The 22,810-nt window shown below is 46.6% G+C and overlaps 1 protein-coding gene across 7 annotated transcripts in view; it reads left to right on the top strand.

The window, feature by feature from the left end:
- Window positions 1–22,810, top strand: part of kmt2a (lysine (K)-specific methyltransferase 2A) — a 54,495-nt gene that overhangs the window by 13,521 nt on the left and 18,164 nt on the right. For 2 of the 7 annotated variants that reach the window (XM_090224289.1, XM_021587353.3), the window contains exons 3-17: window positions 639–4,003; window positions 4,833–5,010; window positions 5,256–5,490; window positions 5,620–5,684; window positions 5,769–6,332; window positions 6,556–6,635; window positions 8,552–8,791; window positions 9,574–9,720; window positions 10,433–10,531; window positions 10,761–10,881; window positions 12,030–12,143; window positions 12,485–12,669; window positions 14,335–14,508; window positions 14,858–14,968; window positions 16,619–16,692. In XM_090224289.1, coding sequence (XP_090080415.1) covers window positions 639–4,003; window positions 4,833–5,010; window positions 5,256–5,490; window positions 5,620–5,684; window positions 5,769–6,332; window positions 6,556–6,635; window positions 8,552–8,791; window positions 9,574–9,720; window positions 10,433–10,531; window positions 10,761–10,881; window positions 12,030–12,143; window positions 12,485–12,669; window positions 14,335–14,508; window positions 14,858–14,968; window positions 16,619–16,692 — 5,752 coding nt within the window. Of the gene's footprint in view, window positions 1–638; window positions 4,004–4,832; window positions 5,011–5,255; window positions 5,491–5,619; window positions 5,685–5,768; window positions 6,333–6,555; window positions 6,636–8,548; window positions 8,792–9,573; window positions 9,721–10,432; window positions 10,532–10,760; window positions 10,882–12,029; window positions 12,144–12,484; window positions 12,670–14,334; window positions 14,509–14,857; window positions 14,969–16,618; window positions 16,693–22,810 lie in introns of all 7 variants that reach the window. The other 5 variants (XM_090224290.1, XM_021587354.3, XM_021587355.3 and 2 more) reach the window with 3 other exon arrangements.

Here is a 22,810-nt window from a genome sequence, read left to right as displayed (position 1 = left end):
TTGCACGCTTCAGCACTTGGCAGTCCCATTCTGTGAGCTTGTGTGGCCTACCATTTTGTGGCTGAGCCATTGTTGCCGAATCCACTAATTTGAAGCGGTGTCCACATACTTTTGTGTGTGTATATACAGTGCATTCGGATAGTATAAAGACCCCTTTTACTTTTTCAACATTTTCTTACGTTACAGCCTTATTCTAAAATGTATGTATTTTTTAAATCCTTGGGAATTTACACAATACCCCATAATGATGAAGCGAAACAGGTTTTTAGACATTTTTGCACATTTTATATTTTTTTTTTACTGAAATACCACATTTACACATGCATTCAGACTCTGTACTTTGAAGCTCCTTTTGGCAGCGATTACAGCCTCGAGTCTTCTTGGGTATGACACTACAAGTTTGGCACACCTGTATTTTGGGAGTTTCTCCCATTCTTCTCTGCAGATCCTCTTAAGCTCTGTCAGGTTGAATAGAGAAAGTCGCTGAGCAGAACCTCCTTTTAATGCCCAAGATATTGGAATGAGATGTTTGACAAGTAGGTGTCCACATACTTTTAGTTGTGTGTGTGTCTCTCTCAAAAGTAGTAGAAGTAGCCCCACTTATTTGAAACCCATTATTTTTGTATGTTTTGTACCAGTTACTCCCACGCAGGAGAAGAAGCCCAGAGGCCGACCCCCGCGGGCCCTGACTGCACAGAAAGGGTCCGCAGGCGCCGGCCCTTCCCCCTCGCCTTCCTCGGGGAAACCCGAGGGCCAGGAGTGGCCTGTGGAGAAGGCCAAGCGGCTGCCCGGGAGGCCGCCTGGCTCTGGAGAGAAGAGGAGAGGCCGTCCTCCAGCCTCTGGCACCCAGAGAAGTTTGCAGGCCAGCAGCCATACAGACAATGACAGCAGGCAGGTGGGGCAGGAGCACAGCTCCACAACTACACACCGCAGGGACCGGGACGAGGAGAGGAAAGCCACAAAGAGAACGCCCCTGGGCTCCGTGCAGCAGCATGACACAGAGGCCAAGCCTCCCAAAGCGAACCGCGAGTCCAAGGTGACCAAACTGAAGCGGTTGCGGGAGGTCAAACTGAGCCCACTCAAGGCCATTGCCAGGAAGTGTGTGCCGGTGCCCGGCGTGCCCCGGCGCAGACGAGGACGGCCTCCATCTGCCGAGCGCCTCAAAGCCGAAGCTGCTGCTGCCCAGGCCTCTTGTTCAGAGGAAACCAAACAAAAGTCCTTCAGCGTCCGCCGGGACAGAGATACGGACCCCCACACTCCTCAACAGCAGTCTAAGCTCAGGGCGTCCCACTTTGCTGAGGAGGACGACAGCCCTGACGTCCACAGCTCCTCAAGCCCGCTCCCCTCATCCTCTCCCTCCAAGCTGGGCAGGCCACTGAACCTGAGAACCAGCCCTCGCCACATCAAGCCTGTGCGCATCGTTCCCCCCTCCAAACGCACTGACGCCGCAATCGCCAAGCAGCTGCTGCAGCGCGCCAAGAAAGGTGCACAGAAAAAAAAACTGTTAGAGAAGGAGGTGGTTGCCATAGGAGGCCAAGGGGCAGCAGCCATGGAGGCAGGCATCCGGAGGAGGAGAAGAACGCAGCTGAAGAACATCAGGCAGTTCATCATGCCCGTGGTGAGCACTGTCTCGCTGCGCATCATTAAAACCCCAAAGCGCTTCATCGAGGACGAAGGCAGCTTCGGCGCCTCTCACCCCCACATGAAGATGGCACGGTTAGATGCTGTTCCGCCCCCCGTCGCTGCCCCCCATCCCGCTTTGGCGGCCTCCCCCATGCGGGCGTCTACAGCTGCAGTCGCCGCCGCTGCTAAAGCTGTGACCGCAGCTCCGGTCGACACCATCCCTCCCCCGCCTCCCACTGTCACACCCAGCAGGGCCACGGCCGTGGCGGCCAGCCTGCTCAATAACAGCTGCAACAACAGCACCAGCAATGGGCGCTTCAGCAGCAGCGTCGCCTCATGTGGCTCCAGCGCGGTGTCCCTGCACTCCTCCCAGCTCTCGTCGGGTGAGTCGTCCCGATCCAGCAGCCCCAGTCTGGACGACTCGTCGTGCGACTCCCAGGCTTCGGAGGGCACTCAGGCCCTGTCCGAGCCTGATGATGAGCATGACGACGAGCGAGACCACTCCCCATCCTCCCAGGGAGAGAGGGAGGGGGACATGCTGCACTCCTCCAGGCATCCGTCAGAGCCCGAGCCGGAGCAGCGTGTTCTGATTGAGCGGGGCCGGAGGGGCCGCAGAGGGCAGGGTGTGGGCAGGGGCAGCCTTGGGGCGAGGGGAAGAGGCAGCCTGGTCACCGGAGGGAAGAAGGCTATCATCAGCCCGGCCACGGGAGTTTTGATGTCCAACTCTCAACAGGCCGCCTCCGCCGCCTCCTCGTCTTCGTCCCCCCCGCCCCCCCCTCTCCTTAGCTCCCCGCAGCAGGCCCAGTCAGGCTCCAACACAGCGGAGCATCACACCCACTCCCCTTGGATCCTGCCCCACCCGTTTCTCCAGGGCCAGTCATTGGTGCTCTCCAGCCTGCAGGACAAGCGCAGGTCCATCCTGAGAGAGCCCACCTTCCGCTGGACATCTCGGTCTCGCACTGATCAGCAGTACTTCTCCTCTGCTAAGTATGCGAAGGAGGGCCTTATCCGCAAGCCTATCTTCGACAACTTCCGCCCTCCACCTCTCACGGCTCAAGACGTGGGTCTAATGCCCCATGGCGCTGGTACCGGGGCGGTTGCTTCAGCGGGTTACCCGGCGCCGGGTGGTGGGACCGGGGTGGGCACCCGCCTGTTCTCTCCACTACATCACCACCACCACCAGCAGCACCCCTCGTCCCGCTTCGAGTCGCCACTCCAGAAGCGCAGCCCCCTGCTGCGCGCCCCGCGCTTCACGCCCAGCGAGGCACACTCGCGCATCTTTGAGTCGGTCACCCTGCAGTCGTCATCGGGGAGCAGCCCGGGATCGCTGTCTCCCCTCCAGTCCTCCCCCAAGTCGGGCCGGTCGGTGAGACGCAAGAAGAGGACGACCCCGGGACCCCTGCGAGGTCAACCCCGGTCCCCCTCACACTCCATGACCACGAGGAGCAGCCAGCCAGGGGCCCCGCCTGGAAAAGGTCCCTCTGAACTGTCTGTGCTGACAGGCTCCATCTCCACTGGTGCCAGCAGCACCAGTAATTCCCTCAGCTCTCTGCCCACTAGTGCCTTAACGCCTGCCGCTTTCAGCACCTTCTCACCTGGCCCCCTGGGCCACTCCACACACGGACCTTCCTCCTCCGACGGACATAGAGCAGCCGGGAACCTTGGTGGTGCGGGTGGCAACTCCGCTTCTTGCTCCTCTTCCCAACTCTTCTCTCTCTTCACTTCCAGCCCCCAGGAGACGGGCCGTGGTGCTGGGAAAGGGGGGAGAGAGAGGAGCGCCTCGGCTTCCCGGGACTCGGCTCCTGTCAAGGAGAAGGAAAGGGAGACCGAGAAAAGCAGAGAGCGTGAGAAAGAGAACAAAAGGGAGGGCAGAAAAGATTGGGAGAGGAGAGGCAAGGCGTCCACTCCAGACGCCTCTCCCAATAGGACACCCAGCCTGTTTTCCGGGGAGGGGCGGGAAGGGGAGGAGTCTCTGACCTCCCTCGCTCCTAAAAAGACACCTGGGAGGAAGAAGTCTGTGTCCGTAGACTCGGGTACAGAGGCAGCACCTGTAGAAAGGGCTGCAGTCCACTCCTCTATCCCCCTTATCTTGACCAAGGGCCGCGCCTCCAAAAAGACCCGGCCTTCGGAGAGGGGGCCAGAGGCTGAGCCTGGGGAGAAGGAGAAAACATGTGTCCCTGCCCAGCAGGCAGGCCTTCCCCCGGGGCAGACCGGCAGCAAGAAGCCGGCGGTCCCATCCTTGGGCTCCATGCTGGCGCACGCCGAGAAGCAGCCTGTGGCCGACAAGCGGGTGGCAGGCCTGCTGAAGAAGGCCAAAGCGCAGTTGTTCAAAATCGAGAAGAGCAAGTCGCTGAAATCCCCAGACCATCCTAAAGTTCAGGTTAGTTCCCCTCTTCCTCCCCCGCAGCCTCTTCTCCGCTGACTAGGGCTATTTCTGTTGGTTTACTTTAACACGGAAAGGGTTTTGGTACGTTTCATTGCCATCTCCTCACAACCACAATGAAATCATTTGACATGATTCTGAGAATGTTTGCTGCCATCAATAGCACTGTGAGTGTTTAGAACACAGACTGAAACTTGATAGCAGGAATGTCCCTGAAAGGGGTTTATTCAAGGGGACTTCTGCCAAACCACGTTGTACATTATGCATTATGCAGACAGACGTGCACAAATATATTCTCCTTTAGAAAAACCACCCCCGAAAGATGTGTATGTATTTAAGAGGACTGTCGTCAACTGGTAAGAGAGCCTTGAGAATGATGGTTTACAGATTAGGGCTGTCACGATACCAGTATGGTGATACTTGATTTTCCACCAAAAAAGAACTTGAAGCAGACTGAACTCTGCTTCAAGACTTTGCTGTATGTAAATGATTGTATGGTAGTCTATAGCTTGGAAAAATAAACAAAATGTGACTGCGATAACAGGCTGTGTGTCTGCAACATAACTATTTTCCTCAAGAAATGTAAGTCTGCCTCATGCCTTGTTTCCTTTCCACGAACCTGCATAGCTTCTCAATACTGGTATTGGGATAACCCTATTACAGAGTAGCCCCTTTCAGAGACTGATTTAGAGTTAACATAGATTTTTTTTAATTTTTTTTAAAAAATAATAATAAAATGAAACACAGACCCAGAATTCGGCCACTTTATCTCGAGCCAGTGAAGTGAGTTTTAACTGCAGATTTGTTTTTGGCTTTACTCCACCAGAGTCATGAGAGCGACTCTTCGGAGACGTCGGTGCGAGGGCCGCGCATCAAGCACGTGTGTCGGCGCGCCGCTGTGGCCCTGGGCCGCAACCGGGCCGTGTTCCCCGACGACATGCCCACTCTCAGTGCCTTGCCGTGGGAGGAGAGGGAGAAGATCCTGTCTTCCATGGGGAATGATGGTGAGATCCGTGTTAAATGGGCACGCCCCCTTTTGAATATTTGTAGTGAAGTATGACCCGTTCGCATAATCAAATGCTCCTCCGACAAATCAATGAAGTCGTGGCGTTTGATAAGGGCCGTATCTCATTCTGTTTCATATGTTCCTGGCCTGGCACCCCATTACAAGAGTGATTACCTGTTTCCACTTGGGACCTTTTTTGATCCGTCGCCATATTATGCTGTGAATGCCCCCCCCTCCCCCCAGACAAATCTTCAGTGGCGGGCTCGGAGGAGGCGGAGCCCCAGTCCCCTCCCATCAAGCCGGTGATGAGGCACACCAAGATCATCCAGGAGGGAGGGGCGGCGCCCAGGAAAGGGCGGCGGTCGCGGCGCTGCAGGCAGTGTCCCGGCTGCCAGGTCCCCGACGACTGCGGAGTCTGCACCAACTGCCTGGACAAGCCCAAGTTCGGGGGCCGCAATATCAAGAAGCAGTGTTGCAAGTGAGTATGAGAAATTGAGAATCCTGTTATGTTGAATTGAGTTGAGCGATTATCCCAGTCTCACTCATTTCACGCCACAATGTTTGACTGATGTGACTGACTGTAATGCTTGTATGTTGTCTGTCGCAGGGTCCGAAAGTGTCAGAACTTGCAGTGGATGCCTTCCAAGATTTTTCTCAAGAAGCAAGTGAAAGGTCTGTGTCTGCATAAAGCCACATTGTCTTTGTCATTCACAGTTCTCAGTGTAATTGATGGGATTGTATCATTTTTATTTTTAGGCAAAAAATGCAAGAAGAAGAACAAACTGTCTGAAAAAAAGGAGGCATTACACCCCGTCAAGGGCCCAACAAGCACTGAGCCCAGTCTCAAACAGGTCCCGCCCCCTTTGAAGGAGGAGCCCCCTCGCAAAAAGAGTGTAACCCCTCCCCCGAAGCCAGGTGAGGAGAAGCAAAAACAGTCACCGCCACAGTTGCAGTCTCCCCCAGCCGACAACCCTACCCCCCCAAACGACCAGGCCCCCAGCTGCACCACCGCCCCTGGGCAAGACCAGAAACATCCTGCACCGGCACCCACGGGTGCTGCTAGTAGGAAGGAACGTAAGCCCCAGCAGCCCACCCCTCCCTCCTCCCCTTCCTCCTTCTCTTCCTCATCGTCCTCCTCACTCCAGAGCTCCCCCTCCCCACCAACACCCCAGCCCCAGCAGCCACCACAGCAGCATCAGAGACCACAGCCCACCCAGGGGACTGCAAAAAAGGAGGGCGCAGGGGCTTCCAAGTCTCCGCCCACAGAAACCAAGAGGAAGCCCCAGCAGCAGAGCTTAGCCACGCCCATCACAGACACGGGTAGGAGGAGCCATAGCATGACATCTCCAATTGTAATGGTTATGATGACCCCTTTCTGAAATGTCTAGAATATAGCTGTTTTCCCTTGCACGTTAGTTTATCCAACTGTTAACGCTATTAAATACAATAATTAAGTTTCTCTCTTGATGCGGTCTAAAGCACTGATTTGCTCTAAATGGGATAGTAGATAACGTTGGTACTCTTATAACCTGTGTCCCCTCAGCACCCGAAGGGAAACAAATGAAGAAACAGGCATCTCGCTCTGTCCCACCACCACCTAAACCCACCAAACCAAAAGAGAAGGTATGTGCACTAGGGCTGTTGCGGTGACTGTCTTACCGCCACACCGGCAGTCATGAGTCATGACCTCAGTAAAATTCCATGTGACCGCTGAGTCACAGTAATCTCCTCTTGTGCACTCAGGACTTGTGTTGGTAGTACCTAACTCGCTAACAACCATCAGGTCGCTAATGGCCTGATACTCAGGGCTCTATTGTCCATCTAACCACTCTGACATCAATGCAAATGCAATCAAAAATCACAAACACTTATCATCAAAACAGTATCATGCTTTTAAAACTCATCTCGCTGGGGATGATTCATTTGAAGGATGAAGTTCAACAGCCGATTGAAACTGAGTGAAAAAACACACACACACACACACACACACACAGTACCAGTCAAAAGTTTGGACACAACTGCTCATTCTTCTTTATTTTTACTATTTTCTACGTTGTAGAAGAATAAGATTGAAGATTTCAAAACTATGAAATAGCACATATGGAATCATGTAGTAACCAAAAAAGTGTTAAATATATTTTGATTTGTTTAACTTTTTTTGGGGGGGGTTACTAGCTGCAGAATGTTGTGGTAGCCATGCTGGTTAAGTGTGCCTTGAATTCTAAATAAATCGCTGACGGTGTCATCAGCAAAGCCCCCCCCCACACCATCATACCACCACCTCCATGCTTCACGGTGGGAACCACACATGCAGAGATCATTCGTTCCCCTACTCTGCATCTCACAAAGACACAGCGGTTGGAAGCAAAAATCTCAAATTTGGACTCCAGACCAAAGGACATATTCCACCGGTCTAATGTCCATTGCTCGTGTTTCTTGGCCCAAGCAAGTCTCTTCTTATTGGTGTCCTTTAGTAGTGGTTTCTTTGCAGCAATTCGACCACGAAGGCCTGCTTCACATAGCCTCCTCTGAACAGTTCATGCTGAGATGTGTCTGTTACTTGAACTCTGTGAAGCATTTATTTGGGCCGCAATTTCTGGTAACTTTACTTTTTTGGTTACTACATGATTCCATGTGTTTCATAGTTTTTGATGTCTTCACTATTATTCTACAATGTAGAACATAGTAAAAATAAAGAAACCCTTGAATGAGTGGGTGTTCTAAAACTTTTGACCAGGTAGGTAGGGATGAGAACCGGCAGAAAAGCGGCCTCCAATTGCTATTCGAGTGCATATACGAATGACGTGATCACTTGACGAGAGAACAGCGCCTGCGACCTATCCTTCACAACTAAAGGTGCCAGATAAATCTAGCATATAGGACCTGGTTTTTAAGTGATCACTTTTACGCTCAACATAGCCACTTCATATGCACACTTGCCCTGGAATGGGAAAAATGTCTTATTTATTCAGTTATATTCTTCTTACTATGCGATTAAAATAATGGCACGGGACTTATAAGCATATCTTGTCTGCTAAATGAACAAGCCTACATCCTATGGTATGGTGCGTAGCCAGAAAACATACAGTAGGCCAACTCATCTTCTGAAATGCATTTCCTTCATATCATAATGGTTCTTTAGACCTGCCTAAAAAAGAAATATGGATTTATTGCCATGGTGTACATTTTTTAAATACATTTATTAGACTTTCTTCAATGTTGATGTTCCAAAAATGTGCATCAGCTGCTTGTATGTGGCGTGGAGGCCTGGAAATGTTAGATGTGTTTCTGTTAACGGTCAGTTACCGTGAGACCGGCAGTCTTTTGCATGACAAGAACCGGCTGACCAAATTCCATGACCGCCACAGCCCTATTCTGCAGTTCCCTTTTACGACATGACGTTTTTGTAATGCGGTGCCAAAGGCAAATAAATGTCCATCTTTGGATGGGCAATTAAGTGATATACAATTATATTCCCTAAGTCCCATGAATGCCACTTGGCCTTCATCCCTGACCCCTCTCCTCTACCTTCCCAGCAGCAGAAGCCGTTGGCCACCAAACCTGAGAGCAGTACTTTAAACTTGCTGAGCACTCCCTCGACTGGGGGCACCGCCAAGCAGAAAGTGCCCTGCGACGGAGTGCACAGAATCAGAGTGGATTTTAAGAAGGACCATGACGTGGAAAACGTGTGGGCCACGGGCGGCCTCGGCCTCCTCACCTCCGTGCCAATCACCCCGCGGGTCGTCTGCTTCCTCTGTGCCAGCAGTGGCAACGTCGAGGTGAGTCACGGGCGCCACTTGCAATCTCTCTCTCGTTCTCTCTACCAAGGTGAGGACCGGCTGGCCTCACTCTCAAAATGAGGGAAAAGGAGAGCTTTGTATTTCAAAAGAACAATTTAATAAAGTGAGCTACTCCTCTAACATAACATGGTGGTACACCCCCTGGACAGGCTGCTAGTCTATCACAGGGTTGTACCGGACAGCACCAGCGGGCCCACTATGACATATCAAAGGCTACGAATGGGTTTGGAAGGTATTCAGATGTACATACAGATTCTGTATAGTATACGGTATTACCAAAACAATTTAGGTAGGAGGGGATTCTTGATCCAGGAGGGGATTGATTGTCTCTGCTGTAACCAAGAAGCTTGATCTTGCCATCTAACCACTTGGCTAGCAAGTTGGCAAACCAAATGCATAGCTGGAGCCCTGAGCTGGATAGAATCTATTTGGCACATCTTAGTTAACTAATAGTTAGTTATAAGCAGTGGTGTAGAACACCCCGGTGAGGGTATTGATAATCATACCGTTGGAATATCTAAATACCCTAGTATACTGTATAGTATACAGCAACAAACACTCAGATGGCACACAGGCCACATGGTATAGACCCATAGTGATGTTCTTCAAGCAGTTCAAAGTGTCTGAATAATGCCTCTCTCTCACACAGCCTTTTTATATCCACACATCCCACTTTAGTCCCCATTTTTATTCATTTGGAACCGACTGAAAACTCCCCACTGACTGTACTGTACCGACACGCCTCTCTCCTTCTCCTCCAGTTTGTCTTCTGCCAGGTGTGCTGTGAGCCCTTCCATCTCTTCTGCTTGGGGGAGACTGAGCGCCCTCTGGAGGAGCAGTGGGAGAACTGGTGTTGCCGCCGCTGCCGCTTCTGCCACACCTGTGGCCTCCAGCACCAGAAGACTAAAGTAAGGCTCTCCCTTTCGAATGATTTGAGTGAGTAACAAAGGCTATTTAGCGGTTTGAGATTGCGTATTTGTTTGTGGTCATTTCCTAGGAAGTAGATCAGTAGCGTCAGTCGACGTGTCTTCTCCTGCTTGTGGAAAGAAACGCATGAATGTTAATTCACGAAGCTAAAGCGAAACAACAAATTCTTTTGAAATCTCATAATGACACGCCCTCATCTTCCTGAGTTATTAGATTGGGATGGGGATTTTCCAATATGCCACGGGGACTTTTCAGAAAATATTCATTACAGAACCAGTTACTTAATCATGCTGTTTACTCCTCTTTGTCATTCTAATCAGGGTTTTGATCCAGACAAATAAAGTATGTGTCCCAAATTGTTCCCTTTTTAGTGCACTACTTTTGACCAGACCAGGTCAAAATGGAGTGCTCTAAATGTTGAATAAGATGTCATTTGGGACACGTACCTTAACAATATCATGATGAAGGCCTTTCGGAATGCACTATTGGGAGGAAAACTTCCCACCCCATGTCTAGCCTTGCTATATCATTATCCCTGTAACGTCTGGCTCTATTCAATGTCTTCCACAAAGAGGTAGAGAGATATTTACATTTCAAGGGTACTGAGAGCTTCAATGTTTGTCTAATTATAAAGTGAGGCAAGATTGGCAGTTAGGTTGCTAACTTGCTTCTCTCCACCTCTTCTTCCCCAAGCAGCAACTTCTGGAGTGTGAGACGTGCCGAAACAGCTATCACCCCGAGTGCCTGGGACCTAACCATCCCACCAGACCCACCAAGAAGAAACGAGTCTGGGTATGCAATCACGGCATTCTTCTCCTGCTCCCTCATCCATCAGTAAAATTCGGTTTCTGTGTATAACTGGCCAGCAGACCCACAAGGTTAGGGCTAGGCATATAGATTGAAATTGGTGAAGTTTAGGGTAAGGTTTAGACGGGTTAACTGCCTGCCTTTTTGTTTAACGATTAATTGTCATTGAATGAATTTGTCATGAATTCTCCCTCTGTGTCCTCGTTGTGTTCAGATCTGCACCAAGTGTGTTCGCTGTAAGAGTTGCGGGGCCACAAAACCCGGGAAGGCCTGGGACGCCCAGTGGTCACATGACTTCTCCCTATGTCATGACTGTGCCAAACTTTTCGCTAAAGGTGAGTCACAAGCAGGACCATAAATAATAATTTTGCATTGGTTACACTGGTGCTCCCAACTTAAAGTTAGGAGCACCACATGGAATTTAGGAACACCCAGAACCTTTTTTTACACAATTGATAGAGCCTGTATTGGGCTGCTTTTGAGATACTTTTGAAGCACTTTTTTTTTTGCCCTAGAAATGAATATGTAACACTGTAAATACATATTTTGTTTATTATAAAAGCTTAAACGTTGATACGAATACCTGTCATTGAAAGTAGTCTTTTGTGGAATATTAGGTTTCTACATTGTGTAAAATAACTCTTCCTATTGTGACGCATTAACGTAGAAAATGGTACACTGTCTCTTTAAAACTTCAGGTTTGTGATGACAACATGCAAGAGATCTGTCAATCATTGTCGTCCTGAAGAAGTTATCCCTTTTCCTTTCTGTGCCCCCCCCCCCCCCAACCAGGTTGTTAGCCAGTCAATGAGGTAACATGACTGAGCAAAGTGTAAACAAATGGTTAACCACGTCCACCCGTGACTACTTTTAGAACTGCCCAAGACATAGTTTATGAATGTGTAATGCGGTCTCGGCGAGCTGCGACAGGAACGTAAAAATGTTGCACCATTTAATATGGGTCAGCTCTTGACCTGGTTGGGCTTAGAGGCAAGCCGTTTTCACTGTAGTAGTGGTGCAACCAGGACGCTAACGAATGTGCACTTGCTAGTTTCTCTAGGGCACTTGGAAACAACGATACATCGAAGCCCTGTCATTACAACAGCTATTTTTCTAGGGGATGATAAGTCACACAGTGCTCCCAAAATAAAACTCATGGTCGCACAGCAAAATATTTTGTCACAAATGCGACCAAATTGAGACCTCTGGTCTCAAGTAATGTAGAAGGATGTAGCTCTACAGTACTCGGGCTACTGTCTCACTGTCTACATCTGTAATTGACCAAGGAAAATGTCAAAAGCATTCATTAGGAGGCACACCAATATATAATGTTTTGCTACAGGTAGTCCCTTCTGGTTTCCGTCAGTTTTGTCCCTAAAGAACACGACCCTGGCATCTGTCTCTTCAGTACTATGAGAAGGGTTGAGTAGGGTTTGGGGAGAGAGATTATTTTTTCTATGACCCAACGACTTGTGTTTTCCAGGTAACTTCTGCCCCCTTTGCGATAAGTGCTATGACGACGACGACTACGACAGCAAGATGATGCAGTGTGGGAGGTGCGACCACTGGGTCCACTCCAAGTGTGAGAACCTCACAGGTTAGCGGGCACTCTTGTTTCACAACTCGACTCACTGGAAACAATGCCATCTTTCAGTCTGTCTGTTTTTCATCACCTCTCCTATTATGTGATACAGATTTGAACTCGGCACTGTTCTCTCATTTGGCTGCTATATGTTCACTACTTAGGGGCATTATACTTAAATGTGTTGATATCAATTTCAACTTCTGTTGATATACCCAAAAACACCTGTAAAATGCCTTTCTGCAGTCATATACTCTGCATGGATCTGTTAACACTTTTTTTATACTGAGAATTGACCTGATAAATGAGTGTAAAAAGTAAACCTCCCTCTCTGCTCCCTTGCCTCCCACGACCAGATGAGATGTACGAGCTGCTGTCCAATCTGCCAGAGAGCGTGGCCTACACCTGCACCAGCTGTACGAAGCGCCAGCCGGCCGAGTGGAGGACGGCCCTGGAGAAGGAGCTGCAGGGCCTGGTGCGCCGGGTCCTCACCGCGCTGCTCAACTCCCGCACATCCATGCACCTGCTCCGCTACAGACAGGTGAGGAGAGAAGGGGATATCGGGTTGCATGTTTAGGGCCAGGAGTTTTTCCTGACCGTGTAACTTCACCAGGGAAAGACATAAAGCTCTGGTTATGGGGTGTAACCTGGCAGAGTTTTTCCTGCTCGTGTGACAGGGGTCAGGAAAAACTCTGGGCACTGGAATGTCGGCTATAACTAGGGCCTAGAGTTTGTCCTGGTTTGGTCGCATGACCAGGGAAAAACACCTGGCCCAACAGATTAAACAGTGGCAAAAAGTATGTCAACCCTTTGGAATTACCTGGACTTCTGCATAAATTGGTCATAACATTTCAGTCACCACAATAGACAAATAGTCTGCTTAAACTATTAACACAAACATTTCTAAGTTTTCATGTCTTTATTGAACACACCGTGTTAACATTCACAGTGCAGGTTGGAAAAAGTATGTGAACCCTTGGATTTAATAACTGGTTGACCCTCCTTTGGCAGCAATAACCTCAAACAAACGTTTTCTATAGTTGCAGATCAGACCTGCACAACAGTCAGGAGGTATTTTTGACCATTCCTCTTTACAAAACTGCTTCAGTTCAGAAATATTCTTGGGGTGTCTGGTGTGAACCTCTCTCTTGAGGTCATGCCACAGCATCTCAATCGGGTTGAGGTCAGGACTCTGACTGGGCCACTCCAGAAGTCGTATTTTATTCTGTGTTTGATTTACTTCTGTGTTTTGGGTCATTGTCCTGTTGCATCACCCAACTTCTGTTGAGCTTCAATTGGAATACAGCCTTACATTCTCCTGCAAAATGTCTTGATAAACTTGGGAATTCATTTTTTGTTGATGATGGCAAGCTGAGGCAGCAAAGCAGTCCCAAACCATGATGCACCCTCCACCATAGTTTACAGTTGGGATGAGGTTTTGATGTTGGTGTGCTGTGCCTTTTTCTCCACACACTCCTCCCATGAACACCATTATTGTATAGTGTTTTACATAACAGATTCGTTAACAGAGATGTTGGCATGTTCCACAGATTTCTGTAAATCTTCAGCTGACACTCTAGGATTCTTCTTAATCTCATTGAGCATTTTGTGCTGTACTCTTGCAGTAATCTTTAGAGATTTTGTAACCCTTTCCAGCTTTATGCAAGTCAACAATTCTTAATCTTAGAGGTCTTCTGAGATCTCTTTTGTTTGTGGCATGGTTCACATCAAGCAATGCTTCTTATTAATTAGCAAACTCAAATGTTTATTTTTTTGTATTTTTTTATATGGCAGGGCAGCTCTAACCAACATGTCCAATCTCGGCTCAATGATTGGACTCCAGGTTAGCGGACTCCTGACTCCAATTAGCTTTTGGAGAGGTCATTAGCCCAAGGGGTTCACATACTTTCCCCAACCTACACTGAATGTTTAAATGATGTAGAATCAATATAAAATGTTTGTTTTTAATTTAAGCAGACTATTGTTGTGACTTAGATGATGATCAGATTAAATTTGATGACCCAATTTATGCAGAAATCCAGATCATTCTAAAGGGTTCACATACTTTTTTCTTGCCACTGTACATATTTTCTTTCTATGTCTGACGTGTTAGGAGAGCAAATGGACAAATAGATCAGATGTATTTTGTCATTTGACTGTCCCCCCCACCCCCCCCACCCCCCACCCCATCTCTCGCTCTCTTTAGGCTGTGATGAAGCCGCCTGAGTTGAACCCCGAGACGGAGGAGAGTTTACCCACACGTCGCTCCCCCGAGGGGCCCGACCCCCCGGTCCTGACCGAGGTCAAGCCCCCCAACGACTCCCCCCTCGACCTGGAGTCGGTGGAGAAGAAGTTGGCCACCGGGCGCTACAAGTCTGTGGTGAGTCTAAAATCACATCCCACTCATGTGATCTCACAACCTGGCACTTTGAAAACACAATCAATCAACTGCCCCGCAAAAGTGGTTTTTATATTTGCAGACTGTGTTGTCTCAGTCCATTTCAATCCTTTCATCCCATCCGCATCCACCCAGCATTGTGTGAGAACAGGAGCTATGTTTGTATGAGTGCAGAGCCACATTATCCACAGACACCTGAGTAGTGGCATGAATGCTCATCCCCCGGGGAGCTCTCTTTGCTCAGTTCAAACGCAGTTCACTGTCAGAGAGAGGGATGATATGGAGGGCAGTGTGTCACTCACTCAGTGCGGTGTTTTCTCCTTTCTTTCAGCTTGAGTTCAGTGACGACGTAGTGAAGATCATCCAGATGGCCATCAACTCAGACGGCGGGCAGCCAGAGAACAGGAAAGCCAATAGCATGGTCAAGTCCTTCTTTATCCGGGTGAGGAGAGCCAACAGGAATTGGCCTACAGAGAGCTTGCTCAACCTCCGCTTCAGTAGTATGCTGAGGAAATATATAAATGCAACATGCAACAATTTAAGATTTTACTGAGTTCATTTTTATTTTTATTTAACCTTTTATTTAACTCCCAAGGAAATCATTCAATTGAAATAAATTCATCAGGCCCTAATCTATACTTTTCACATAACTGGGAATACAGATATGCATCTGTTGGTCAGCGATACCTTTTTTATTTTTAAGTTAGGGGGTTGGATCAGAAAACCAGTCAGTATATGGTGTGACCACCATTTGCCTCATGCAGTGTGACACATCTCCTTCACATAGAGTTGATCAGGCTGTTGATTGTGGCACGACAATGGGCCATAGGATATCGCCACGGTATCTCTGTGCATTCAAATTGCCATCGATAAAATGTAATTGTGTTCGTTGTCCGTAGCTTTTGCCTGCCCGTACCATAACCGCACCGCCAACATGGTGCACTCCTGTTCACAACGCTGACATCAGCAAACCGCTCGACCACATGACGCCATACACCTGCTCTGTGGTTGTGAGGCCGGCCGGACGTACTGCCAAATTTTCGAAACGAAGTTTGAGTCAGTAGGGAAACATTCCATTCTCTGGCAGTCGGCATGCCGATTGTGCACTCCCTCAACATGAGACATCTGTGGCGTTGTGTGACACAATTGCTCATTTTAGAATGGCCTTTTATTGTCCCCAGCACAAGGTGCACCTGTGAAACGATAATGGCTCTTTAATCAGCTTCTTGATATGCCACACCTGTCAGGTAGATGGATTATCTTCGAAAATGAGATGCTCATTAACAGGGATATAAACAAATTTGAGAGAAATAAGCTTTTTGTGCATATGGAATATTTCAGGGATCTTTTATTTCAGCTCATGAAATATGGGACCAACACGTTACATGTTGCATTTATATTTTTGTTCAGTATACTAGTATTCGCCCTGATTTCAAAAGTAGTGCACTATGTAGGGCGTAAGGTGTCATTTGGGATGAAGCTATAGCTGTTTGCTTTTGTTTCTATTTGAGTCATGTTGGGTTATGTTAAGACAGTGGTGCTAAGCTCTTGACACAGTTTAAGTTTATATTCTTAAACTATTTAAAAAATGCCCAGGTCTGAGACTGTACCTTATTTTTTTTTTAAAGGGCCCAATGTATGGTTTTATCTCCATATTAAATCATTTCTGTTTAACAATTTAAGTTCCTTACTGTGTTTTTCAATTTAAAATGGTTAAAAAAAAAGAAACCAAAATAGCCTCTTAGCAAAGGGCAATTTGTCAAGCAAGAATTTGGCTAGGAATGTCAGTGGTCTGAGTGGGGAAGGGAAACTGAAAATGAGCTGTTATTGGCATAGAGGTTTGGAACGCTTATTGGTCTATGAACTAATTTACCGCATGGCGACGTCACCATGGAAGGCCAAAACTCCATCCCACCAAAACAGGCTGACATTTCAGCTGGTCTTTTCAAACTGCTCTTACACTAAAAGGACATTTTCATAATTTTCACAGTATTACTACAACCTCATAGTGGAGAAATGTATAGAAAACATGCAACTCAGGTTTTTGACTGCAGTGGGCCTTTAACCTCTATTTTCCCCGTCTCTGTTGCAGCAAATGGAGCGCGTATTCCCTTGGTTCAAAGTCAAGGAGTCCAGATTCTGGGAAACGCACAAATTCTCCACCAAGTGAGTGTTTATAACAGCAACATATCAATGAGATTACACAAGAGTCTAATAGATCGGTACACATGCTGCCTGTCGCATTAATGATTCATATTGAAATGACACACTGAATTATTGTTACAGTAGATTATGACTTAATATACAGCTTATATCCTAAGTGAACTTAACTTTTCAATGTACTGTCTGATACTCCCATGCGTTGTAGGCCCCTATGTAACTGTGTAAACACTGACTGACCCGCTCGAGGAGCCAAGTCCATCTGAATGTTTAGCTCTCTTCTTGCCATAGATCATGAATTGTGCATGCTCCCACTTCCATTGTGTGAAGGGGGCCAGCCCGTGTCCCTTTTGTCATAATGAGCTTTGAACACTCCTCTGTGGTCGCCCTGCGGTTTCAGCAGCACCGGTTTTAGTCCTGCCTTCAACCCCATTTTTGTTGATTTTTAAATATTTAAAGTGCGTGTAGCAGCTATTTCTCAATGCCAGATACGCATATAGGAACTTCGAACACCCCAAGAAAACATTCCCAAATCAAAAACTCATCTTGATTTTTTTTTTAAATACTTTTTTTACTTTTATTCTATAAGTTTGGTTTGAGGTTTTTTTCCAAATCGGCTCTAACTACGGAAACAACCTGACAAAGCCTCGCGGTCAGCATCGCACAGTGAGGAATTAAAAAGCCATGCTCACCCTTCATAAACTCAGGGGTAAAAACAATTTTAAGAAACAAGTTGTGGCATAGTAGTATGGAGCTAGCTAGCAATCGCATAGGAAGTGTTGCTGCACCCTACCACACAAAGCTTGGCCAGCTTGAATGAACAAGTGCCAGTGTGTGCCTCTATAGCAACGCAAATTAAACACTTTGGGAAAAGTGCGATACATTTGTAAGAATGAGGCGGACAAATTGGGTGTCTACTCGTCAATCTGCGGGTCACACCGATGGAAGGGGGGGCTTCAGCGAAGCATTTCTTTTCAAAGTGGATGCTGTCCCTACCAACAACGTGGCTTATAAAGTATTAAAAACAGCCAGCGCATTATTCAAGGCTTCACCGTGTAAGTGAAAGAGCTAGCTTATTACAACCAACTAATTCCAGCAAGTGGAAGGGGGGAGAAAGTAAGGAACTTGTCTGTCAGCCCTGCATTAAAGAACAAAATTGGCTAAAGAAACTGGTGATAAATGAAGTATACTAGTTTAATTTAAGGGCCCAAAAATTGACAGCTGCGCCATACAGGTTGCAAAAGAGTTGAAGAGATTTTTGATGTACCGATTCCATGGCATATGGTTTATGAACTGATACACAATGCTGGATTCAAAACTTCATTTTTCAATTTAAATTATTATACAAAATTATTGCAGTAATGATATATGGGATATAGCCTTCCCAGATCAGAATCATTAGGTATTTTGTTTTGGTACTGCCTGTATGCAGCTTCTTCTTGGTCGCAGGTCCAGGAAGAAGAATTGCAATGTTTACCTGGAACTAACTGCAAATAGCCCTGCTGGCAATTTTTTTTAAAGTCAGCCAATCGATGGAAAGTACTCTTATCAAAGATTGTACATTTTGTAAATTCAAGAAACAATCTATGAGAATAGAAAGGTTCAGAACTTTTTGTGAAACAGCACAGTTGAAAAAAGGATGGGACTAAAAACAAACAAACATAACTATTGTAAACTGTACTGCATCTGTAAAATGTATATAATATGTAGAAGCCTTAGTAGTTGTCCATTAGTTTACTCCAATTAGGGGAGGGATCAAATCTAATCAAATGGTATTTCACATGCCCCGAATACAACAGGTGTAGGTAGACCTTTGAATGAAATGCTTACGTACAAGCCCTTAACCAACAATGCAGTTTTAAGAAAAATTATACTTTTTAATTAAACACTTGAGTAAAATAACAGTAGTGAGGTTATATACAGGGGGTACCGGTACAGAGTCAATGTGCGGGGGCTCACGTTAGTCGAGGTAATTTGAGGTAATATGTAGAGGTCGACCAATTTAACCGGAATTATTAGGGCCGATTTCAAGTTTTCATAACAATCGGAAATCGGCATTTTTGGACACCGATTTGGCCAAGTTTTTTTAGAAATGTTTTACACCTTTTTATTTAATCTTTATTTAACTCGACAAGTCAGTTAAGAACACATTATTTTGAATGACGGCCTAGGAAAGGTGGGTTAACTGCCTCGTTCAGGGGCAGAAGGACAGATTTTCACCTTGTCAGCTCGGGGGATTCAATCTTGCAACCTTACAGTTAACTAGTCCAACGCTCTAACCATCTGCCTCTCATTGCACTCCACGAGGAGACTGCCTGTTACGTGAACGCAGTAACCGAAGGTAAGTTGCTAGCTAGCATTAAACTTATCTTATAAAAAAAAAAAAACAATCAATCAATCATAATCACTAGTTAACTACACATGGTTGATATTGCTAGATAAACTAGTAATATCAACCGTGTCCTGCGTTGCATATAATCGATGCAGTGCGTATCGTTGCTCCAATGTGTACCTAACCATGAACATCAATGCCTTTCTTAAAATCAATACACAGAAGTATATATTTTTAAACCTGCAAATTTAGCTCAAATAAATCCAGGTTAGCAGGCAATATTAACCAGGTGAAATTGTGTCACTTCTCTTGTGTTCATTGCACGCAGAGTCTATGCAACAGTTTGGGCTGCCTGGCTCATTGCGAACTAATTTGCCAGAATTTTACGTAATTATGACAACATTGAAGGTTGTGCAATGTAACAGGAATATTTAGACTAATGGATGAAAAATTTCGGAACGGTTCTGTATTTCACTGAAAGAATAAACATTTTTTTTTCGAGATGATAGTTTTCGGATTTGACCATATTAATGACCTAAGGCTCGTATTTCTGTGTGTTGTTATGTTATAATTAAGTCTATGATTTGATAGAGCAGTCTGACTGAGCGGTGGTAGGCAGCATTCATTCAAACAGCACTTTCGTGCGTTTTGCCAACAGCTCTTCGTTGTGCATCAAGCATTGAGCTGTTTGACTTCAAGCCTATCAACTCCCGAGATTAGGCTTGTGTAACCGATGTGAAATGGCTAGCTAGTTAGCGGGGTGTGGGCTAATAGAGTTTCAAACGACAATCGCTCTGAGGCTTGGAGTACTTATTTCCCTTGCTCTGCATGGGTAACGCTGCTTCGAGGGTGGCTGTTGTCGATGTGTTCCTGGTTCGAGCCCAGGTAGGAGCGAGGAGAGGGACGGAAGCTATACTTTTACACTGGCAATACTAAAGTGCCTATAAGAACATCCAATAGTCAAAGGTTAATGAAATTCAAATGGTATAGAGAGAAATAGTCCTATAATTCCTATAATAACTGCAACCTAAAACTTCTTACCTGGGAATATTGAAGACTCATGTTAAAAGGAACCACCAGCTTTCATATGTTCTCGTGTTCTGAGCAACGAACTTAAATGTTAGCTTTCTTACATGGCACATATTGCACTTTTACTTTCTTCTCCAACACTTTGTTTTTGCATTATTTAAACCAAATTGGACATGTTTCATTATTTATTTGAGGCTAAATTGATTTTATTGAAGTATTAAATTAAAATAAGTGTTCATTCAGTATTGTTGTAATTGTCATTATCACAAATACATTTAAAAAATCGTCCGACTAATCGGTATCGGCTTTTTTTGGGGGGGGGGGTCTTCCAATAATCGGTATCGGCGTTGAAAAATCATAATCGGTCAACCTCTAGTAATATGTACGCAGAGAGTAGCAGCAGTGGTAAAAGAGGGAATGGGGGGGCGGGGGGACAATGCAAATAGTCTGGGTAGCTGTTCAGGAGTCTTATGGCTTGCGGGTAGAAGTTGTTAAGTCTATGCGCTCCGGTACAGCTTGCCGTGCAGTAGCAGAGAGAACAGTCTTTGACTAAGGTGGCTGGAGTCTTTTTGACCATTTTTTACGGCCTTCCTCTGACACAACCTGGTATAGAGGTCCTGGATGGCAGGAAGCTTCGCCCCAGTGATGTACTGAGCCGTATGTACTACCCTCTAGTGCTTTGCGGTCAGAATCCGAGCAGTTGCCATACCAGGTGGTGATGCAACCAGCCAGGATGCTCTCGATGGTGCAGCTGTATAACCTTTTTGAGGCTCTGAGGACCCATGCCAATCCTTTCAGTCTCCTGAGGGGGAATGGGCTTTGTCGTGTCCTCTTCACGACTGTCTTGGTGTGTTTGTACCAGGATAGTTTGTTGTTGATGTGGACACCAAGGAACTTGAAGCTCTCAACCAGCTCCACTACAGCCCCGTCAATGAGAATGGGGGGCGAGCTCGGTCCTCCTTCTTCTGTAGTCCACATCATCTTCTTTGTCTTGAACACTTGGAGGTAGATGTTGCTATCCTGGCACCACAAGACCAGGTCTCTGACCTCTTCCCTATAGGCTGTTTCATCGTTCTCGGGCATCAGCCTACCACTGGTTTGTCGTCGGCAAACTTAATGATGGTGTTGGAGTCATACCTGGCCATGCTGTCATGGCTTAATGGAGTATAGGAGGACTGAGCACGAACCCCGGAGGGGCCCCCACGTTGAGGATTAGCGTGGCGGATGTTGTTGCCTACCCTTACCACCTGGGGGCGGCCCGTCAGGAAGTCCAGGATCCAGTTGCAGAGGAAGGTGTTTAGTCCCAGGGTCCTTAGCTTAGTGATGAGCTTTGAAGGCACTACGGTGTTGAACGCTGAGCTGTTGTCAATAAATAGCATTCTCACGTAGGTGTTCCTTTTGTCCAGGTGGGAAAGGGCAGTGTGGAGCGCAACTAAAGGTGCTGCAACTAAAGGTGCTTCAACAAAGTACTGAGGGAAGGGCCTGAATTTTTCTGTAATATTTACGTTTTTTTATGGGTTGTTGTGTGTAGATTGAAGGGGGAAAACCATTTTAATCAGTTTTAGAGTAAGGCTACAACTGAATACTTTCTGAATGCAATGTACAGTGCCTTGCGAAAGTATTCGGCCCCCTTGAACTTTGCGACCTTTTGCCACATTTCAGGCTTCAAACATAAAGATATAAAACTGTATTTTTTTGTGAAGAATCGACAACAAGTGGGACACAATCATGAAGTGGAACGACGTTTATTGGATATTTCAAACTTTTTTAACAAATCAAAAACTGAAAAATTGGGCGTGAAAAATATTCAGCCCCCCTAAGTTAATACTTTGTAGCGCCACCTTTTGCTGCGATTACAGCTGTAAGTCGCTTGGGGTATGTCTATGAGTTTTGCACATCGAGAGACTGAAATGTTTTCCCATTCCTCCTTGCAAAACAGCTCGAGCTCAGTGAGGTTGGATGGAGAGCATTTGTGAACAGCAGTTTTCAGTTCTTTCCACAGATTCTCGATTGGATTCAGGTCTGGACTTTGACTTGGCCATTCTAACACCTGGATATGTTTATTTTTGAACCATTCCATTGTAGATTTTGCTTTATGTTTTGGATCATTGTCTTGTTGGAAGACAAATCTCCGTCCCAGTCTCAGGTCTTTTGCAGACTCCATCAGGTTTTCTTCCAGAATGGTCCTGTATTTGGCTCCATCCATCTTCCCATCAATTTGAACCATCTTCCCTGTCCCTGCTGAAGAAAAGCAGGCCCAAACCATGATGCTGCCACCACCATGTTTGACAGTGGGGATGGTGTGTTCAGCTGTGTTGCTTTTACGCCAAACATAATGTTTTGCATTGTTGCCAAAAAGTTCAATTTTGGTTTCATCTGACCAGAGCACCTTCTTCCACATGTTTGGTGTGTCTCCCAGGTGGCTTGTGGCAAACTTTAAACGACACTTTTTATGGATATCTTTAAGAAATGGCTTTCTTCTTGCCACTCTTCCATAAAGGCCAGATTTGTGCAATATACGACTGATTGTTGTCCTATGGACAGAGTCTCCCACCTCAGCTGTAGATCTCTGCAGTTCATCCAGAGTGATCATGGGCCTCTTGGCTGCATCTCTGATCGGTCTTCTCCTTGTATGAGCTGAAAGTTTAGAGGGACGGCCAGGTCTTGGTAGATTTGCAGTGGTCTGATACTCCTACCATTTCAATATTATCGCTTGCACAGTGCTCCTTGGGATGTTTAAAGCTTGGGAAATCTTTTTGTATC

The sequence above is a fragment of the Oncorhynchus mykiss genome, chromosome 27 (assembly GCF_057628025.1).
Source record: "Oncorhynchus mykiss isolate SJ-2025 chromosome 27, ASM5762802v1, whole genome shotgun sequence".
NCBI lineage: Eukaryota > Metazoa > Chordata > Actinopteri > Salmoniformes > Salmonidae > Oncorhynchus > Oncorhynchus mykiss.
This window is presented reverse-complemented; position numbering and strand designations above follow the sequence as displayed.